The sequence below is a fragment of the Penaeus monodon genome, chromosome 6, assembly GCF_015228065.2.
Source record: "Penaeus monodon isolate SGIC_2016 chromosome 6, NSTDA_Pmon_1, whole genome shotgun sequence".
Classification (NCBI taxonomy): domain Eukaryota; kingdom Metazoa; phylum Arthropoda; class Malacostraca; order Decapoda; family Penaeidae; genus Penaeus; species Penaeus monodon.
In genome coordinates this window covers 17,452,174-17,469,618 of record NC_051391.1, presented here as the reverse complement: position 1 = coordinate 17,469,618, position 17,445 = coordinate 17,452,174, and the positions used below count along the sequence as shown (strand labels likewise).

At 36.6% G+C, this 17,445-nt stretch overlaps 1 protein-coding gene across 1 annotated transcript in view; it reads left to right on the top strand.

Moving 5' to 3' along the window:
• LOC119574293 (chromosome-associated kinesin KIF4-like) overlaps positions 1–15,084 on the top strand; it is a 15,643-nt gene extending 559 nt beyond the window's left edge. Inside the window, 26 exon segments of the mRNA XM_037921489.1 lie at positions 741–873; positions 1,014–1,131; positions 1,279–1,469; positions 2,978–3,133; positions 3,317–3,420; positions 3,809–3,947; positions 3,949–4,021; positions 4,207–4,382; positions 4,684–4,758; positions 5,168–5,281; positions 5,391–5,558; positions 5,770–5,976; positions 6,122–6,318; positions 6,487–6,631; positions 6,879–6,968; positions 7,439–7,570; positions 7,721–7,800; positions 8,105–8,219; positions 8,344–8,482; positions 9,262–9,398; positions 9,510–9,659; positions 9,806–10,000; positions 10,473–10,661; positions 10,800–11,033; positions 13,874–13,959; positions 14,346–15,084. Of these exon segments, the coding sequence (XP_037777417.1) occupies positions 742–873; positions 1,014–1,131; positions 1,279–1,469; positions 2,978–3,133; positions 3,317–3,420; positions 3,809–3,947; positions 3,949–4,021; positions 4,207–4,382; positions 4,684–4,758; positions 5,168–5,281; positions 5,391–5,558; positions 5,770–5,976; positions 6,122–6,318; positions 6,487–6,631; positions 6,879–6,968; positions 7,439–7,570; positions 7,721–7,800; positions 8,105–8,219; positions 8,344–8,482; positions 9,262–9,398; positions 9,510–9,659; positions 9,806–10,000; positions 10,473–10,661; positions 10,800–11,033; positions 13,874–13,959; positions 14,346–14,466 (3,663 nt within the window). The 5' untranslated portion in view covers position 741 and the 3' untranslated portion in view covers positions 14,467–15,084.
• Positions 15,085–17,445: the final 2,361 nt, after the last annotated feature.

Genomic DNA, 17,445 nt, shown 5'->3' with positions numbered 1-17,445 from the left:
TAGAAAGGAATCCACAGAGTAATTCCTTTTGCCAACTTCAAATTCCGTGGTATTCACCATGCCCTTCGCTGCTATTGAGGCCAATATTGCGGGGCGTAGGGGCAGTTTCTGGAGGAAACTCCCGAAGTATGAGTTGTAGAGGATAATAGGAATCCTTAAGTACCAATAGTATCATGATAGGATGTGCACAGGTATTCCTCTCCTGTCCTCCCCAATATTTTCACTAGTCCACAAGGGTGGAGTGTAACTCTTGTGAGCCATGCTTGGCAAAGAGCTGTCTACAGGAGGAACATTAATTCCATGGGCAACCTATTATTGTCCCCTCCCCTCTCCCTCCTCCCCTCCCCCTCTCTTCTCCCTCCTCCCCTCCCCTCTCTTCTCCCTCCTCCCCTCCCCCCTCCTTTCCCTCCCCTCCCCCCTCCTTTCCCTCCTCTCCTCCCCCCTGCCCCACCCCACTTCCTGTTATTGACATGCATTCACACATACATCTCTATGTGCATGTATTTATTCAAGTGCACTCTAATGTTCACTTGTTGTCATATGTCAGATTGCATGATGTCCTTGGTAATCAGTATTTGATATGTTCAAAATCTGATTCCATTTCTCACAATTTTAGGTCTGATAGCCTTCTTAATGGTGTTGACAGTATTTGTTTTATTATGAATGTTGTTGAATGATGATAATGATAAAGATTAAAATGTATTCTGACATGTGTTAAGAAGATTTTTTTTATTTCCTAGGATGGTGAGTGAAGACAGCAGTGGCAGTAAAGTTATACCCGTACGGGTGGCCGTCAGGGTGCGGCCCATGCTACCAAAGGAATTGCGTGAGGGCTGTCAAGAATGTATAGATCTCACGCCAGGAGAATCACAGGTATGGATGTGAAAGATTACTTCAGCAGTTCTTGAATGAAAATTCTACTCCATATGTTAGACTACTTATTTATATTTGAAAATCAAAACTGTAGAGTACAAGATTATGATAGAGATGATAATTACATCCATTTTTTCCAGGTTGTTATTCGTGGCACAGAGAAAGCTTTCACTTATGACTTTGCATTTGCAAGTGATACTTCTCAAGGCTATGTATATGAATCTGCTGTGAAGAAGGTGGTTCAGAATTTATTTAATGGTAATTTCTTTCTCGGTTGAGAACTGAGTATTTACACCTGTGATTACTTATTATTACAAAATTATGACAGCTGAAACACCATGAATAAGGGTAAGATAGCTAATCCCTTTGAGTGTGAAATATTTATTTAAAATGTTAATTTTGCAGGTTACAATGTGACTGTACTAGCATATGGTCAGACAGGTTCAGGCAAAACACACAGTATGGGAACAGCTTACACACAAGGCATTGAAACAGATGATGAAGCTGGTATCATTCCAAGAGCAGTACGTGATATTTTTGAGGGAGTTTCTGAAAAGAAAAATGCAGATTTTCTTGTCAAAGTTTCTTTTATTGAGGTAAGTACAGTTTTTACTTATACATTTAACTACATATTTTACTTAAATGTCTCGAGGAAAACTTGTAGTTGTTTGCTAGAATAGTTCTAAGTATGTTGTTTGTTACAAACAGGGCAGTAGATAAGAAATTTTATATAGGAATTGTTAGCTTACTGATTATTAGAGATTTGCAGTTAATGATATGTTAACATAATGGCTATTAAAATGGGGAAAATTACTGAAAACTTTCATAAGGAAAGGAAAAACTACTTTATGAAACAGTCAGTGTATGCAAAAAATAACATCAGAAATGATGGAAATAAGTAGTGACAAATATCCCTCACACACCTCTCACCTCTCCAGCCTTAACTTGCCACATGGTTTAGTAACCCTGGATAAACGATCTTTGTTCATGTATGTTATAAGGTCATAACCAGTCATTGTCACTCTCAATCCATTGGATCCAAGGGGACACTAAAGTCTCGTCATGGAAAAACTGACTGAGGAGCAAGTGACAGTAATGTCTCATTGTGGAAGAAATTTGGCCAAGGGACTGGTGACAACCCCTTAACCATGGGATGATGCTGTCAGGTGGTAGGTGACATGGATGTCTTATTACGAGTGCACAAAGCACTTGTAGGGAGATTAACTCTGCAGGCCATCAGGATGAGGCTAGTTCATAGCCACAGCAGGATTGCCACTAGTCCACAAGGGTGGAGTGTAACTTTGTGAGCCATGCCTGGGAAAGCGCTGTCTCCATGAAGGACACGTATGTACACGTGCAGAAACCTATTCTTGTCCATTGTTACTGGTGGTGCAAAGTGTGTTGCAGAAAATGGGAACTAACACCTTGTTACTAAATATTAGTGTTATTTCACAGAGTGTAAACTGCCTGGAGACATTTTTTTGAGTCTTCTCTCTATTACCATCATGATATAGCATAGTATTTGAAAATGGCAAAAATGTATCTGCAGAAAAAAACCTAAAAGCAAAGATATTGCATGTGATTGTTCATGAGGGCAAACTCTACAAGCCAGTTACCGTGGAAAGTTGCCACTCAAGTAAGCCTAATGCCCATATATTAGTCCATATGTTGGATGCGAGGCACCTGGATCAAATGGGCTAAAAAGGTTAAAACATTACTCACTCTCAATTTTTGTCCCAGTAGACCTGTATATTCACTAAATATACATGTATTATATTATGCTCACACATAAAATACTCTGTTAAGAAAATACCTGGATTGGGTCAGGTTCCTGGGGCATAGACCCAGTGAGGATATTACAAAAGACTGGATAATGTCTAGGGACTGAGTCCCAGCTAGGAACTTCTTAAACAATTACCCATTTGATTGATGATTCCCTGTATTGATTGTATCTTTTCAGTGAAGGTTTTATACAGTTTATCTCACTTCTGTATTTACAGCAACTCCCTTTTATTTCTCAGTTATTATTCTTGTACCTTATTATTATTTAACACTGTCTGGTTATTTGTACTTGTGTATATAGAATATTTATTTTCCTTTTCAGTTGTATAAAGAATCCCTTTTTGATCTCCTGACAAACAAAAACAGAGATGAATGTGTTGTTGACATTCGAGAAGATCCAAGGGGAGGTATAAAGATAGTTGGTCTTACAGAAATCCCTGTGACAACACTAGAAGAGACTATGATGTGTCTTGAAAGGGTAGGGTGAAATGCTTCTTCACATATTTGAATCAGTATCATATTGTGTGATAAGATAAACCATTTACATGCCTATAGTTGCAATTTGGCAAGTTTTGTGTGAGAAATGTAATATTTTGCAACATGTAAAAGGTGCAATACAAAAATGACAAATTTGCATTGATATATATTTTCTTTTCTACAGGGTGCTCAGAACAGAGCTACTGGTGCTACAGCAATGAATGCTCGATCTAGTCGATCTCATGCTATTTTTTCTCTTCATATTGAACAGAAAAATAAAAATGAAAGGTGTTTATAACTTCATGTAATTTGGATATATTTTGGAATTATGGTGCAAATAATGATTTCAGCATCATTATTTATGAATGTGATAAAAAGGAAAATTATATTTTTGTATGTGTGTATCCTTATAATATGTTTCTATACATAGATGCATACAATTATACTTGTATTATGTATATTTAAGTTAAATATATGTATACATTAATGCCACCTACTGAAAAAAGAAGCTTTTCTGAAATTATTCATTCTCATTCATTCATTTTTGAAAATTTGTGTGCACATGTATACAAATATCTGTATGTAACACATGTATGTGACTTTCTTTTATTTATTTGATCTGTTTACAGTATAAGCTATATGTTATTGTGACACACATATATATTTTATTTCCCAGTGAAAGCATTATGTGTGCAAAGTTCCACTTGGTTGACTTGGCTGGCAGTGAACGTGCAAAGAAGACAGGTGCCACAGGAGAGCGGTTCAAAGAGGGTGTTAATATCAATAAAGGCCTCTTAGCTTTAGGGAATGTGATTCTCTGCATTATGTGAGGAAGGAAACAGAGGCCATGTGCCATACAGAGACTCAAAACTTACACGGTTACTCCAGGGTAAGTGCATCAATGCCATGTAAAAAGGTTTCATTGATTTAAATATGAAATATTTTTTGACCAGAAATTGTGTAAATATTTTGAGAGCTGATATCTTTTTAATTCAGAAAGCCTTGACTTCAAAGTCATTATTGTTGTTGGATTTCATATTGTTTTTAAATTAAACTTCTTTTCCTTTATTTCAGATTCCCTTGGTGGTAATTCTCACACTGTGATGCTAGCCTGTGTATCCCCAGCAGATAGTAATATGGAAGAAACACTTAGCACATTACGTTATGCTGATCGGGCCAGGAAGATTAAAAACAAACCCATTATCAACCGTGATCCACAGGCTGCAGAAATTGCAAAGTTGAGACAGCAGGTATATCAAAAAGAGTTATTTGTATGCTTGTTTTGGAAATATGCAAACACATTTTGCATTACCACAATTTATTGTTTTTTCTTGGTAGAGTCGCCACCCTGCTGATACTCAACTGACATAAAGTCCCGGATATGACAAATATGCTATATTTCATCTGGGTCACAATCACCCTGTACCACAGAAACTGTGCACTACTCAACTACTTTTTTTCCAGTCTATGAAAAGGGGGCCTTGAGTATTTGATGTCAGACAAATTGGAACACTACTATGTATGCAATTGAAACTTTTCTCCTTTTTATAGGTTCAGCAACTTCAGGTCCAGCTTCTTGCTTCTAGCAGTGGTGGTGGAGGAGTGTCAATTACTTCTAGTGATGAGGTGGGTCTTCAGCTCTTTTTTTTTTCTCTCTTTTCTTTTCTTTTCTGGAAGACTGTATCCCTTCCTCAGTTGTATTTTAAATGTCAAACCTTTCCTTTTGTCCCCCAGATGAAAAGGAAAATGTCAGTGGATTATTTGGGAATGTTAAAGTGGAATTAGAATATGATCTGCAAAACAAATTGTGGAAAATGTTGGGAAATTATCTATTAGTGTCATTTTTATTTTTGGTCTATTTGATTGTTTGGTCACATTTGTGCAATACCTTTCATTAGCCTGAAAGGTAGGCCACCATTCACCTTTTTATTATTTTTATTTCTGAAAAATGAATAAATTAATATCCAGACAAACACATATGATTGTGTAATCAAAGTTATGATTATGTTTATTAAAGACCTTTTAATATTTTCAGTTAAATGCCCTCTTAAGTCAAAACCAGCTCCTTCAGGAGGAAAATGACAAACTGACACGTGCTTTGCATTCTGCTCTTGATGAAAATACAAACATGGCAGAAAAGGCTTTACTGGTGAGGCTTTCATTTCCTGTGGTTTGGAGATATTTGTTAAGATGCTATTTTCATATATTTAAAACTATTTTCACCAGGTTTTAGTAATTCAGCTGTTCAACATTTGCAGGCTGAGATGGCTCGAGATCGCTTGAAAACCAAATTAGAAGAGCTTCGAGCCCAGACAGGTAACACAGTCGAGGTTCTCAACAAGACACTAGATGTCACCCTTAACCCACAATATGAAGATCAGCTCAATCTCATAAAGGATTTGCAAAAGAAAGTTGTCGAACTACAGGTATGTCTTCTTGATTTATGAATCTAATCAGTAAATAGATAAAAAAAATTAATGAACTGAATTAGTGTTAAAACAGTATCATTTCCATTTTTTTGGCAGTGTTTATTTTTATTTATTTATATATTTATTATTATTATTTTTTAGGATAATTAACCATGAGTTAATAAGTACTCTGTACACATAATAATAATCCTATATTTACGAATGCCAGAGTGAGCAGCAGAAAGGAGAGAAGGTGATGATGGAACATGAACTTTCCCGACACAACATCTCAACCAACACCTCCATTGCGAAGTCAGATGAAACCACCACAGCAGATGCTGCTACATCTGAGGATACAGATACTGATAACTCACCATCAAAGCTTTTTGGCACTGAATATACTCTGCGGCAAGCAAAATTAAATGAAGAATTGCAGGTATGTGTTTTCAGTGATTTCACAGCCATAGAAATTGAATTAACTTAATTTTTAAAAATTTGCAGGTGCTACAGTGATTGTAGTTGTTTTTAAGAAAAGTACTTCATTTTTGTGATGTTATTTCTTTGGATATTTTCATTCTCAGGACTTGAACAGAGCCCTTGCAATGAAAGAAGAGCTAATGAGTAAGATGACAACCAATGATGCACAGATGGTAGCCATGAAGGTTATTCATGAGAAAGAAAAGAAAGATCTGGAATGTCACATTGAACTCCTTGCAAAGGAGAAAGATGAATTGATGCAACAATTGCGTGCTGCATCTCACAATCAAGCCAGTGGCAAGTAAGTGCCTTTATAGTCATTTTCTTGAAAACCTATATGTCTGGATATATTCTTGATTTGGTTAGATTTTAAATGGGGAGAGTTTCTAATACAAGTTTAGTTGTGATTTAAAGAATAAATATGACAAAAAAAAATACAAGTGAAATAATGCATTGGAATGACTCACAGAATTGCTGAACAAAGACGCAAGAGAGTTCAGGAGCTTGAGGGCCAGATATCCACCTTGAAAAAGAAGCAGTTGGAATTGACAAAGATGATTCGTTTGAAGGAACAGTCAGAACAAAAAGTATCCAAACTTAACACTGAAATACAGGTTTGTACATCAAATTTTGTTAATTTAAACACATTGTCAAGATTTTGTGAGGCGTTTAGAATTAGACATTATTTAATTCTAACTCATTATGATATGCATATCCACCTGAAATGATTTAGGATCTCTGGACTGTTTTAATTTTGCTGTCTTTCTTATTTGTGAAAATGTGAATTCTTGGTTTAAAAAAAAAGAAAAGAAAAGTTGTTTGTTGTTTTACTGAAGCACTTTATACCTATCTCAATTACAGGCTATGAAGGCAACCAGGGTGAAACTAATCCGGCAGATGAAGGAAGACAGTGAAAAGTTCCGTGTGTGGAAAGCCCAGAAGGACAAAGAGGTATAGGTTATTCAGTTATTGTGTGTACTGTGGCTCAGTGGACCAAGGTGCTTGAACACTAATCTAGTATTTAGGGGTCTGAAGCTCTGATGCCATGAGTGATTAGAAACCCAACTATTCTTAGTACACAAGGAGAGATGTTGACCTATAGAGCCTGCAAGTCAAGTCTGTGTTATTTGATGTGGGTCCACCATATTTATTCATTTTTTATTCAGTTATACTGCAAAATCATTATCCTAATTATTTTAGTTTCTAGTGTTGGTTTAACTGATGTTCACCTATATTATAGAAGATGAGAGGAAACCTACTAAAACTTCAGATATTCTATACTGTTCTATTTGTCTTATATTTAATCACTGATTGCTAGTGTGATTTGTTGACTGATTCTTATTTTAAGATAGTGCTCTTTATTTTCATCACAGTAAAATGACAGCCTTATATTGTGGATGTCTTTTTTCTTCTTTCAATAGGTTGCAAAACTCAAAGAAGCTGATCGACGGAAACAATATCAGATTGTGAAAATGGAGCGTCTTCACTCAAAACAGCAAAATGTATTAAGGCGTAAAATGGAAGAGGCCATTGCCATTAACAAGAGACTAAAGGTACTTGATACTTCAATCTTTTGTCTTGGTGTGTCCTGTTCAATGAAGTTTCTTTAACAAAACCAATTACAGAATACATTCAATCTTGATTACTATGAATTGTTTTAAGTTGATATTACTTATAATGATTTTATCTTTTGGTATTGCCAGGATGCAATGGCACTGCAAAAGGCAGGTGCCGAAAAGAGAGCAGCTACACGCGAAAATGCTGGTGTTGGAAATCGTGTTAAGTATGTATTGAAGTATTTTAGCTGCTTTATTTGTAAACTAGTTAAATTTGTATATATATATATATATATATATATATATATATATATATATATATATATATATATATATATAAAACTTACTCATAGTTAAACTTTAATATATATATTTTTTAACAGAAATGAATTTCCAGATATGAATGTAACTTCTAGTAATAGTTGCTAGATTAAGTATGACATGAATTTGTATTGAGAATTTTGTCTCAGATACATATATCTGCACTAAGACTGATAAGTTGGCTACAATAACTGACTTTTTGTACAACAGAACATGGTTGGAAGGTGAATTAGAAGTTGTAACAGTGAAAAAGCAGGCAAAGCAGTCACTTGAAAACTTAATGGATGACAGGAAAACCATTTCAGACCAAATTAACAAGGCTAAGGTAGATGTTATATATATGATTATTATTGTTTCTACTACATATGTGTTGAAGATATTTAAGTATATTCTTGGGTATAAATGCGCAAAATAACATTGGTTGCTCATAATTTTCCATTTGCTTTTAGCGCCAACTAAGAAATGGTCAGTTGACTGAACATCTAACAACTGAACTAGAGACAAAAATTAAAAATCTTGAGAATGACCTTCAACTGCGTACAGCACAGATTAATGACCTCCAGTCAAAGATTATGGATGGGGATGAAGGTAAGCTTTTATGTATTTCTTATGATTTCATTATTTCTTAACCCCTTGCATGTGGTGGGTATATGTACTCTGTACTCTTAATTTTGTTGCACACAAATGGCTCCCCAAAAGCACTTAATTAGTAGCCCTACGTAACCACTAATTTCCCTATTCCTCTAATATTCAGGAAAATGGTTTTATTTTCTGATGTTAAAATTGATAGTTATCATTATTGAAATTATTTGTATTACAATGGTATTAAAATGATGATAAAAATAAAAGATATAAAAGAATCTTTCCCAAAATTAAGGAAAAGGATGAACAAGTGGGATAGATAGGACTTGTAATTAACTCTGAAGCACTTGTGGAGCCATCTATAAGTAAACACAATCAATAAGCTAAAGTTACAGTGGGTAGAGCATGTGTGTCATGCCATCCCAGTACAAAGTGTTAAGCAGTATAGTATGTTTGCTTTGTCTATATTATGTTATGTTTGACTGTACTCTTCCTCCTCTTCCTCTTCCTCTTCCTCTTCCTCTTCCTCTTCCTCTTCCTCCTCTTCCTCTTCCTCTTCTTCTTCCTCTTCTTCCTTCTTCTTCTCCTTCCTTCTTCTTGCAACTACATCATTGTCAAGCATTGTAAAAAGACATCTTAGAGTTTAACTGTCACAGGATAAGTGAATATCCTTTATTTTCAGTATATACCCTCTTCTCTTTTTTATTGAATTAGTATTTATTAATGAATATACAATATATATATTACATTACCAGATGTTGTTCTTGTTTTTTATTCCTTTTTAGATACTGCTAGCAGGAAAAGATTTGACTCAATGCAAAGCATGGTGGAGGCAAAGTGTGCTCTCAATTATCTCTTTGAAGTGGCAGCCAATGGGCAAGTGAACACAGCTGCTCGCGAAGCTGACTTAAAGGATCTCCAGGTAAATTATATTGACTGGAAACTTGTGCAGAAAGCTGCATTAAAGAAAGACTTCAAGTGAATGCATTCCATTAACTTATTTCATTAATAATGTCTTGTTTACTTTCTTTAGAGCCAGTATGAAGAAGTTGCTCAGTCCCTTGATGATATGGAAGGAGAGTTGAAGACACTGAAGGAGTCTCATCAAGCTGAACTTACTCGTATCTCAAGAGAACATGAAGATAAGGTGCTCTTCTTGCTGAGACAAATGCCAAAAGCTGAGGTATGATGATGATTTTTTTAAAAAAGTATCTTAGCACCTTAGCATGAGAAGATGGTGTAAATTGTGGATGTCTTCCATACCATGAGATTTGTCAAATACAAAACCTGTTGATATATGAGGTTACAAAATAATTTCTTGATTATTAGCAGGATGAGAGAGAAACAGACAAAGATGAGAATAATGAACAAAGTAAGGATAGTGTACTTATGGAAAGACTGAAATTCCAAGAGGCTGAAATTGCCCGCCTGTCTGAGCTGTATGAAGAATTACAGGCAAAGAGACAAGAATGTGAGGAACTCAAGAAACAGCTTACAGTCTCTGCTGTCACTCAGGGCAATCGGGTAAGGAAATATTTACATATCCACAAATTCCACAGTGTACTATTTAAATAAATGTGTGCACTTAAAAGGTGATTTCTGTCAAAACTACTCTTCAGATTGAATTCTTTTGTTGATAAGGAAGCTGCAGTGATAATTAAGACTACGTTTTGACAAGGGAAAATGAAACTGGCCATCGCCTTCAACTTTCTAGAGATTTTCATGACAGTTAAACCCAGTTATTTCCCTCCTATTGTGCCCTCCAACTTTCACTCTGTTTTGCTGTGTGTAGTGCCTTCTCTGCCTCGTGTTGTGAAGTAAGATTAATTGCAAGAAATTTCAAGTGGCAGTAAAAAAAATGGGCTTCTGAATTATTTTAGTAATAAACAAAAGGGCTACATCAAATGTTATCAGTGTGATAGTACATGACATTATTTCTGGACTAGACATTCTTTGTAAGTTTGTAATGAGATTCTATCCATGCTTTTCTATGCAGGTATCTCTCATGCCTAACATTAGCTTAGGTGACCGACGGCGCACATTTGTCAAACCTGGTCCGGTAAAGAAACAACCCACAGTTGAAGTTTTGAGTGAATCAGAGGAGGAAGAAGATGATGAGAAAGAGGAGAAGAATGATCCAGATTGGCGCAAAACTCCATTGTACAAGAGAATAAAACAGATGACGGTTAGTTGAATGAATAATTTTTAAAGTTATTTTTTTTTAAGTGCCATGTTAAGAAGCCCTGAAAGTTTTGTTTGAATTAGAAACTATTCATGTTTCATGGTATAAATTTTAATAAATTTATAAATAAATTTCTTTTAGGGCAAAAGAAATGTTTGTGATGAAGAAGATGAGGAACAGGAAAATGACAATGGGAGAAAGAGAAAGAGTGGCTCAAAGCGGGATTCTTCAGGAGACATCAGATGCGGATGCAAGGGAGATTGTTCAAAGAAGCTCTGTGCTTGTCGCAAAGGCTTGAATGCATGCAATTTGAAATGCAAATGCAATATACTTAAATGCAAAAACAGATCAACCCCAGATTCAAGCCTGTCAGAAGTAAGTAAATGATTTGGCATTTTGATGCAAAGTATTGGTTTAATTTTTTTGCTTTAGGGTACCTTTATGCCAAAGCCTACGGAATTCTCAAAATTTTTAAAGTGAATTTTGCACTTGAGGTATATGTAAAATTTAGGGTTTCTTTCTGCACATGGTGTTTTCAGAGACACTTTCTATTCTCTGCTGGCAGAAATTACTTGTTTTGTAGGATTTTTTAAAAAGATAATTTAAATATGTATTAATTTAATATAATCATAGGTGTGCTCAGTGGTTCAATGGGCTTAGGTACCAATTACTGGGGCCTAGTGGTTGGCGGGTTGAGGCTCTCTTGCTGTGAATGATTAGAACCCTGAAATCCTAGCTTACAGGGGAAGGGGGCAACTTATAGAATCTGTATTACATGTACAAGCAGCTTATGATTTGTGGTCATCACAGGTTGCAGGTTAATATCAAGTTACTGGTCTAAGAGGGTGTTAAATAAACAAAGTACCGAAGAGTTAGGATGAGAATGACAGTGAATCAGAATAAGACACAACATGCTGATATACTGCCACCATGTGTGGCAGTACATTAGTTAAATTCCCCTTTCATTATACGGGACATACATGACCTGTAAAAATATTAAATTATTTGTGGAAGTACACCTACCTCATGAAATCTAAACTGATATAGCTACAAGTTGTTAATGAACTATATGCTGTCAACATGGGGTGTAATTCTGCATGGTTATGACATTTTCATGGGGGGCTTAGGAGATGGAGACCGAGGCCCAATGTAGTGCATCAGCCTTCGGTTCAACCAATTTTGCATGGTCTTTTATTTTCCCCCTTTCCTTTTCCTTATCTTCTTCAACTTCTTCCCCAGTCCAATTCCTAAGGTGGGAGAGCTGTGTTGAAAGGATGAAAGGATGACTTTGTGCTAGTTGTGAACATCCTCTGGGAGCCATGGGCATGGCAGTCCCTTGGTTAATTGTCTGTCAGTTATCTCTCTTGGGGAGCCTGAGGGGTGGACTTCCCCCCCCCCCACACACACATTTCAGGCTTCCCATGGCCAGTAATGAAGATTTTGATCCAATTTAGACAGAACTGAGGCATGCTCCCATACAAACTAGCCTTCTGGAATCGAACCTCTTTGGTTTGATCATGTCTTATTGTCAACTTGACCCATCCTGAATCATCTACCCAGGTTATACCTCAACTGTCAAAAGACACCCCAACCTCCCCTAGTATCCTACACAATCATCTTCTGTTTCTATGTCCTCCCTTATTACAACTCTTCAGCCTTATTTCCCTTCTCCCCACAGTAGCACATTACTCCCTCTTCCTCCCATTTTCGTAACTGTAAATCCCACCAATGCAAATCTTTTGACAAGCCATTTTAGCCCAGCCATATGGGATCAGACTATACTCTCCTCTTTCAACAATGCCTCCAAAAATAAGTAGGCAAGGTCTCCTTCTGCAGCTATCCTGAATACATCTGAGTCCCAGGCACATGCACTGCTTACCCTAGTTGACCTCTTTGGCACTATTCTTGCTCAGCTTCACTCTTCCCTTAATACTTGTACTGGAACTGTTTCCATCTTCCTAGCTGATTGCCCAGTCTCTGACAGGGATTGGTCATACTGTGAAAATTACCTGCTCACTTTCCTCATAGATTATTATGCAGTATCAATACAAGTGCTACACTATTCCCCCCAGAAGCCACTGCAAGTCAACATTGCTAAAATTACCTTCAGTAGACATAACCCTCCAGAAGAGGCCTGTATTGGCAGAGATTCCTGCCCTGTCATTGACAGAAATGTTGGTGTTTTGGCCATCCTGCCAAACACTTGCTCTACAGCCTGCTGGGCTTCAACAATTTTCACTGACTCAAAAAAACTCATTATCTCTCATACAATCTACAGCCAGTCAACCCTCTTGTTGTTTTTTTTGCTGTATACCCAACCACATTGGGACCCCTGGCAATGAACAAGTAGATAGATACAATAGCACACTTTGCCGACTTGTCTATATCCCATCAACCTAGATTTTCACATGTACCAGCCTCTCACTACTACCCTTAATTCAAGGCCTTTATCTTTACCCTCTGACAGTCTTTCTCTCACTACTACTCTTAATTCAAGGCCTTCTTTACCCTCTGACAGTCTTTCTGGTCTAATCTTTTCATTAATAAACTATATAACATAAAACCTTCCATCTCCCTTTGGTCAATCCCATCCTATTCCATAAGAGTAGATGATGGTGAACTGCTCTTGCCCGATAACAAATTAAACACTTGTTTCACACATTCCTCTCTCATGTCACAATCTGATCCACCTCTATGCTCCTCATTTCAGTTCTGCACATTCTAGTATCCTGTCCCTGCCTTACAGCAACCATACCTCTGCTTTTCCTCACTTATTCTCACTTCCCCGAGCCCCCAACCTGTTGGACATCCTCTTGGAATCCCCTGCCTTTTCCTTTGTTCTCCTTCCTTAGATGCATAAATAGCCTCCATTTGATCTAATTACCCTTTTAACACAACTTCATACTATACCCCCATAAGCTGTTCAACCTCTTAACTTACACTTTACCCTAATTGCTACTATACTTTATCATAGTGCCATATGACTTTGACATCTAACACATTTATGTCTTAACTATTAACCATGAACCTTTGATATTTTTATTATTTTTATTTATTTATTTATTTTTATTTTGTTTATTTTTATTTTATTTATTTTTATTTTATTTTTATTATTATTATTATTATTTTTAGAATAAACCATGGTTACAATTTAGCATCCTTGCTGCAGTTTACTGTTACACTTTTAGTATAACTGTACGTATCACCTGTTTCAGACGAGCAAGAATGATACTCTTCTCAATTCAACATTTGAAGTAGGAAGTGTTCCTCTCTCTGAAAATTCTTCAAACAAAAGACCAAGGTAGGCCACGTAGCATTTGAATATACTTCGTAAATGAGGTATGAATAAAGTTTATATAGTTCAATTTAGAGAGGTATAGTAGATTAAAAATTGATATTTGTATACTATATCTCACTATCCTTCTTTGTTACATAATTCATTATACTTTTTTGCCATAGTTATTATGACTTTTAGCAGTTTTATTTAGGTTTGTAGTTGCTCTTAGGATGAAATTGGAAAAAAGAAGGATGTAAATGAAATTGAAATTATTTTTTTCTCAGATTATATCTGTATGATAATAATAAAAGAGAATTAGAATTAGGCATAAAATAGATTGAATGCACAGCATTTATAGGAAACTAGGATGCCTTTACTTGGTATTAAAATTATTCTAATTCCTTTTTCAGACTCTTAGGATTAAGTTCCTCTTACAATGATAGTTCCTCTCAGTCGGATGATGATACCCCAGGAGGATTGATGAGCATTAGAACCAAGATGGATTTCATGAATTCACCATCCTTGTTTTGAGGAATGTTCCCATCTTCCATGACTGTATAATTTATTTTAAACATTTCCAGTATGTTTGTATAGGTGTCGTGATGGAAGGATATCAGAGAATAATGTATGATTGGTTTGATATGAATGCAAGAGGTTAGGTCACAGCTTATGAACAGATCTTACATTATGAATGGAATTGCTTGTTTTATACATTTGATAAGAATTGGCTTGTCTGTTCTGGGTCCACTTCATAATCAGATTGTTAAAAGTTATCATTCATTTTAACTCATGCTCTTGTTCAGAAGATCTTTTGCAATTGCTTGATTTAAAACTATGTATTGGACAGCCATTTGTATTTCTTGAGCATTTCTATGTGTAACCCTCTGTAATTTATAAATTTTTTTTCAAATTCTTCCTTTTATAATCTATTTTCTTTTTTTAAATACACAGACTAGTGTGGTTGTAAAATATTTCGATATTGTTTTATCTCTAAACATTGTCCTAAATTAGGATACTTTGGTGGTGATTGTAGATAAAAAAAATAAAACCGTCATCTTTGGAAAAATTTTCATTTTATGAATTCTAATGACTGATTTCATGCAAATACTTGCAGAACAATTTTTGCATATTAAATCATGATTATTATTATTATTGTTTTTATTTTTACTGTCATCATCATCATCATTATTCACCCCCAAACCCTCCCCCATTGTTGTTGTAGTGGGGCTCATTAGACAGACTGAAGCCCAGTGCTGGGGATCTCCCCTACCTTGGGCCTCAACCCTTGACCCAACTAATTTTGCAGGGTCTTTTCTTCTCCCCCTTTCCTTTCCCATATGTTCTCCAACCCCTTTCCCTGTCCAATTCCTAAGAAGTGAGAGCTGTGTTGAAAATATGAAAGGATGACTTTGTGCCAGTTATGAACGGCCTTGGTTAATTGTCCAGCCCTTACCTCTCATGGGGAGCCTGAGGGGTGGACCTTTTATCTTCCCCATATATATTTCAACCTTACCATGGTCTGTAATGAAAATTTTGTGCTATTAGGAGAATTGAGGCTTGCCCCGGTATCAACTAGCCTTTCTAAATCTAACTCCTCCTTCCTACTGACCTCCGACTCTCCTTTGATCACAACTTCAACCACTGCTATTACACACCCCTCCTCAATATGTGTTGTCAACTTGATCCATCCCAAATCATCTGTATCAAAAGAAACCCCTTCCTCATTCCCCAATATCATCTACCCCACAATTGTCTTCATTTTTTACCTCCTCCCTTATTACAACTCTTCAACCTTATTGCCCTCATCCCCATAGTATTATCTCACTCCACACCACTCCCTCTTCCTCCCATCCTTGCCCCTCTACAATTCCCACTTCTGTAAACCTTCTGAGTACCCTATTTAGCCCAGCCAAGTGGTACCAATTTTTTATGATTCCCCCAACAGCCCCCACACTCTGATAAACCCCTCCTCTTCCAACAATGCCTCCAAAAACAAGTAGGCAAAATTTCCTTCTGCAGTTGTCCCAATTGCTCAAGCCTTGTCACAGTTATATCTGAGCCCCAAGCCTATGCCCTATCTACCCTGATCAAATCCTTTTACCATTTTAAATCCAGATTCTCCAATATCCATAACTCTCCCTGTCTCTCCCTACTACTAACCTTACTCTTATCACCGATCCAAATATTCTACCCTATTTTCTCCTCCACATCCCTTCCACACCTACTGTACATCATCTACTCCTCAGATGCATATTTCCTGTTCACCTTATAAAAACTACTTTATTTTCCAAACCCTCCCACCCAAATCCCCAACAGAAACTCTTGAGGACATTAGAAACTTCCTAAGCATGACCCAAGAGAAAGTTTCTCTCTGATCCAACATCCAATTTCTCTGCCTCACTTTCAAACCACTTTTTCTTGTACAATTATATGCATCTTTCTTTGTCATTGAGTCACAGTTGCTTCATTTTACTTTTCTCCTTCTCTTCCCATTGACTTTATTTCCTTCAAAACTTTACTTTCTCAACTTCAACCACCATTCCTCATACTCAGTGATTTCATTTGTTGCCACAATCTTTGGGGTGACTCTACCTCTACTTCTGGAGATCATTCCCTGGAATTCTTTCTTTCTAACACTGACTTTATCCTTCTTAATTCAGACCGTCCCACTCACTTTGACGTGAGCACCCAAACCTCTTCATGCCTTTATCTTTCTCTTTGCTCTCCTTCTCTTCATCTAGACTTTCATTGGCCAGTTCTGAACCATCTTCTCAATTCTTCTCACTCCTAATTCCTTTGTCTCACTCCATCAACTCAACTATGCCGCATAATCTGAATCTCAGTTAAAACCAGCTGATAAAATTACATCACAGTTATCTCCTCAACACCTATTACTATATTATAGCATAAACTATCTGGGAAATATCCCCCTAATCCTACCCAAGTCCTTCACATCCATTACACTCATTTCTGAACCTTTACAAGTTGCTACTGAACTTGCTGCATATTTTAGCTAGGTAAGTAGTGGCTCTCACCTTTCTCCCCACTTTTGTTCCATTAAAGCAGCCACAAAACTCACTTCTATCTCCTTATCCTCTACAAAGCCCTACAATGCCCCCTTCTCTGCTGAACTCCTTTCTGCCTTACAGACATGCTGCAACACAAGGCCCTGATGGCATACATTACTGTATTCTACGACATCTTCCATCTACCTCTTTATCCTTCCTACTGACAATCTTCAACAGCATTTGGACTACTGGATAACAAATTTTGAAGCGGGAGTGCACTTAGTACCACATTATTCCTTCTAGCAGTAAATGGCCTAATTTTGGTATTACCACCAGGTATCCAACCCTCCCTGTATATAGATGATTTTGTCATCTATACATCGGGCCTTTCTATACCTACTCTCTGTCAACTAATCCAGTTTGCAATATCTTTAATCTCTTCCTAGGCCACTGATCATGGCTTTTGCTTCTCAACCTCCAGATCCTTCTTTTTCTTTTTTTC